This window comes from Brassica oleracea, unplaced genomic scaffold (genome assembly GCF_000695525.1).
Source record: "Brassica oleracea var. oleracea cultivar TO1000 unplaced genomic scaffold, BOL UnpScaffold01143, whole genome shotgun sequence".
In the NCBI taxonomy this organism is placed as follows: Eukaryota; Viridiplantae; Streptophyta; class Magnoliopsida; order Brassicales; family Brassicaceae; genus Brassica; species Brassica oleracea.
This window is the reverse complement of record NW_013617702.1, coordinates 3,375-7,159: the sequence shown is the minus strand read 5'-3', so window position 1 is coordinate 7,159 and position 3,785 is coordinate 3,375. Positions and strand designations below refer to the sequence as shown.

General features: G+C 36.9%; 1 protein-coding gene across 4 annotated transcripts; it reads right to left on the bottom strand.

The window, feature by feature from the left end:
• Positions 1 to 1,140: 1,140 nt before the first annotated feature.
• Positions 1,141 to 3,137, bottom strand: LOC106320944. Of its 4 annotated transcripts, XR_001265968.1 has the most exons (5): positions 2,636 to 3,137; positions 2,129 to 2,368; positions 1,917 to 2,027; positions 1,677 to 1,836; positions 1,141 to 1,591 (listed from the first exon to the last, which is right to left on the bottom strand). XR_001265968.1 is itself a non-coding variant. In XM_013759283.1 (3 exons), exons 1-3 carry the CDS (start codon positions 2,783 to 2,785, stop codon positions 1,964 to 1,966), a joined length of 450 nt encoding a protein of 149 aa, XP_013614737.1. In that variant the 5' UTR covers positions 2,786 to 3,137; the 3' UTR covers positions 1,141 to 1,963. The 4 variants fall into 4 exon arrangements, 2 of the variants coding, with proteins under 2 accessions (XP_013614737.1, XP_013614738.1); XR_001265967.1 differs by having other exon boundaries at positions 1,141 to 1,836; positions 2,152 to 2,368; XM_013759283.1 differs by having other exon boundaries at positions 1,141 to 2,027; positions 2,640 to 3,137.
• Positions 3,138 to 3,785: the final 648 nt, after the last annotated feature.

The window sequence follows — 3,785 nt, the reverse complement described above, 5'->3', positions numbered from 1 at the left end:
CTTCCATGCCCAAATCGTGGAAAGAGAAGGGGAGTTAAATAAACTAATAAGTAGCTTGTTGGATTAAAAGGAAAATCAAAAATACAGAATTAAATTAAAAGCCACGCGCGAGGAGGAAGAGAGAGCGTGAGAGCGAGAAGGAAGTGAGAGCGTGAGAAACACCAGTCCACTCCTGAGCTGCCAAGTGTCACAAAAAACCCTTACCTCTCTGATGATGTGGACGCAGGAGGAGAGACTAAAGTCTCCTTTATTATATAAGACTAGGGGAGCTCCGCGCGGAATTAGGATTTGTGTTAATTTATCTGTTATTCTTGTTTTGTTATTGGTGGTAGATTTCTTTTATAGTTCTGTCATTCGGACCGTGACAGTAAATTGCCGTGGTGAGATGGGGTTGGTTGGTCTCTTTTGAACGTTTATAAACGTGGTGAAGGTATGAGTATATGGATGTTGAAATATAGGAAAAATGTGTTAAAAAGGTGGTTTTATTCACCACGTACATGTTACTTATCAAGTTGTTGTAGGTTGACATACGGAATGTGGGATTGTCCAATAAGGGTAAATAAAATTTAGTCTCAGTGAGCCACAAAAATCGTATGTCATTCAGTTTGTCAACCTTGTGATAGACATCGTCTATCTCACTATTGACTTGGAAGTGAGGGGAAGGAATTATAACAAAGTAAAGACACTGAATGGTGTATAGGGTTGGCGGTTAGAGAGATTGGACAGCTAAGCTAAGAATGAAGATGAAGTATAAAAGGAAGCTAGAGTAAAGAGTAGAGTCCTGCTTTGTATGTTAATGTTAGTAGACTCCATGAGTCTCGAGTGACCGTTTCGATCAAGCATCTTGTAATCCATTTCTGATAATAATAAATAAAGGAGTAAAGAGAAATCAGCTGGTGGTTTTGATTGCAAGTTTTTAAAATAATGGAACTGGTGTATAAGTTTGTTGTTGATTTCATTTATATGACCACCAAAGTAGTTTAAGTAGACTATAAACAACTGTTTCAGAATATATAAACAAACGTATGTGCGCAGTAAGTGCAAATACGTTTTAAATTTATATGGTGGGAGTTTAAAACAAAGTCGAGGAAAGCATAAAGTGAGACTTTAAGATAACAAATACCAGCATTAAAATGGAGCTTAATAAATATATAAATCAACATCTGTGTGGAATAAGTGCCAAACCGTATTTAATTTCCATGGTGGAAGTTAAAAACAAAGGTGAGGAAACCATAAAACTGAGATTTTTAGATACAAAAACATCATTTAAATGGAGCTTGAGAGAAATACCAGACATGTAAAACAACACTGCAATGAGCCAAAAGAGAAAGAGTGAGGTCTCAAGGTCAATAGATTAATCAACTATCCGGTGCATGACTTCTTTCGGGGTGTTTGTTGCATGCAACTTGAACCGGGTCTGCATCTAGAACGCTCCCCTCCCAATTGTGTTGTGCAGATGAAACTTCTCCACCAGATGGGCTCGCCTGGTCCGAAGGTTTTCCATCAATTTTGTTGCTCTGGACATTACCACTTGACCTTCGACCATCAGTGCAGTTGCAAGAGAGACATTTAGCACCAGGCATTTCATCTCCTGGAAAATAGTTCCCTCTCTGTCCATTTCCCTTATAACATGTTAATGCAGAAGAGTGCAAAGTTATTAGTTTAATAAGGCTTACGTGATTTGCGATAATGGCATATCAAAGATGTGTGACACAGTGAAGGTCTGATGCTTTGTGGAAAAATTGAACTTTAGTAGCTCAGCTGGAACTTGTATGTTTTCCCAACACTTTCTTAGGTAAAAGGTGGAAGCTCAAGGGGGTCGCCAACACCTGCAACCTGCTTAGCAACAAACATTATGTAGATCCCTTTCTAGTAAAAAAAATAACGTAAGATAAAATGATTTTAAGGGGACACACCATGAACTCGACGACTTCTGCCGCAAGCACACTAACTTAGACATCTCTTAGTCAAACAACACAAACACAGCCGAGTCTGTCGCATCTGTCATGGAAATTTCCACACGATACCTTAAATTTGAAAAGGAAAAAAAAAGGTGTAAGCTGTGATATGGGGATTATAAAAAATGAGGTAGTATTTAAAGCGTTCAATGTAATTAAGGTCCGATTACAGCGCTAGTGTGACATGATGTACATGTGAATCAAGATAGGCCACGCTGAAGCTTCCGAGAACATTTTGAGCATTAAATGTAGAACCAGCCATTGGTTGTTTCAATGGACTACGGTTGAATCTGACAGCTTGAAGTGGGTGATAGTTCTTGCAACATGAAAGCCACTGATCTCGTAAATGTCTCCCTCTTTCAGAAGGTGTTTGAAAGTGTGAAGCCGGTGCACCCTTGCAGCAGTGTGGACTGTGGGGAGTCAAAACATAATACACAGTTTATAAGTATTTGTGAACTTCCAGAAAAAAATCTTAGACAAAAGTAGTAGATTAGTCACAGATCTATCTATATATCTGGTTACAAATTGTAACAATACATGGCATACATATCAAATAAAAAATTACTTGAGCTAAATATTTTTGGCTACATAAATAGAATGAAGGTAATAGCTGTAACTACTTGTGAACGAACAGAGAAGATGTTACTACATAGACAAAGTAAAAAAATGAGACAAACCTACTCATCAAGAAGCACTATGTCAACTCCCATCAGATCCCCTCCTTTCTTGACGTTGCGTGCTTCCCCGAAACACAGAAGACGGGCTACCACCGTTTGAGAACAACAACTGGGCTTCAAATTATAGAGAAATATATGGGATGAAATCATAGTTGCTGCTTGTGTGTGTGAGGAGGCAGAAGGTTGAATCGAGTGAAGCTGTGAGATTTCGAGAATTCTGTATCCCTATTTATAGTAGTAGAAATTAGGGATTTGCGGTGGGGCTGAGGTCATGGGAAACTAAAAGCAACGTCTTGGGAGAATTTGAATGAAAGAGTTAGTGGGTAAAATTTATGAAAAGGATTCAATGAGGACGAAAGACGTTACAACTCCAATTTGTTATCGCCGTGAGTGAGGAGGATGTGATCGGGCGAAGACAATCAAAGAAGAAGGGTTTCAACAAATGGGCTTTGTCGAGGTTTTAGAGTTAGGCTGCTTTGTTGAATTTGTTGGGTGAGAGATTATGAAAAGGATGCAATGGTCCAGCACATATGAGTTACAAAATCAGTCGATGTCTTAATTTTTTATAGTGCCAGGTGGCGCAAAACCCCCAACCCTTCTTGCTGATGTGGTGGCCTGAGAGAGCAGATATCTCTACTTTATTAATAAAGATTACTAATTTATAATCACCAGTTTGTTGTGTGTTTCATAAGTTCATAACTGATGAGTCAGAGAGATATCTATGTGTTTCAAGTGTTTATGTATTTCTCTGTTTTAGCCTATTCTTTGTTTTAAATAGCGCCTAATCACATTATGTGAGAAGAGAGTTTGTATTTATTAAGTTAAATGACTTCCGACCTAAAATCAATGAGTGATAAATATAGTAGAACCTCTGTAAACTAATACTCGATAAATTAATAATCTCTATAAATTAATAAATTTTGTCGGTTCCGACTTGGGTCGGTTCAAAATTTGACACAAATCGATAAAATAATAAGATAATATTTTTTAGAAAATTCTATGTAAATACATGGTCCCATTAAAATTATAAATTAATCATTTATATGCATACATATTTTATGTAAGTAAGAATCTATTATTATATTGTTTGTTTTATATTCACAATAAAATTATCTTTATATTCTCTTAATATTTAATATATTTTTGATGT

Bases quoted from the DNA above. Each gene is read 5' to 3' on its own strand.
- LOC106320944 (XM_013759283.1), bottom strand. From the start codon at position 2,785: ATGATTTCATCCCATATATTTCTCTATAATTTGAAGCCCAGTTGTTGT. The intron at 2,369-2,639 runs GTAGGTTTGTCT...GACTCCCCACAG, and splicing joins GACATAGTGCTTCTTGATGA to TCCACACTGCTGCAAGGGTG. The intron at 2,028-2,128 runs GTAATCGGACCT...TTCAAATTTAAG, and splicing joins CATCATGTCACACTAGCGCT to GTATCGTGTGGAAATTTCCA.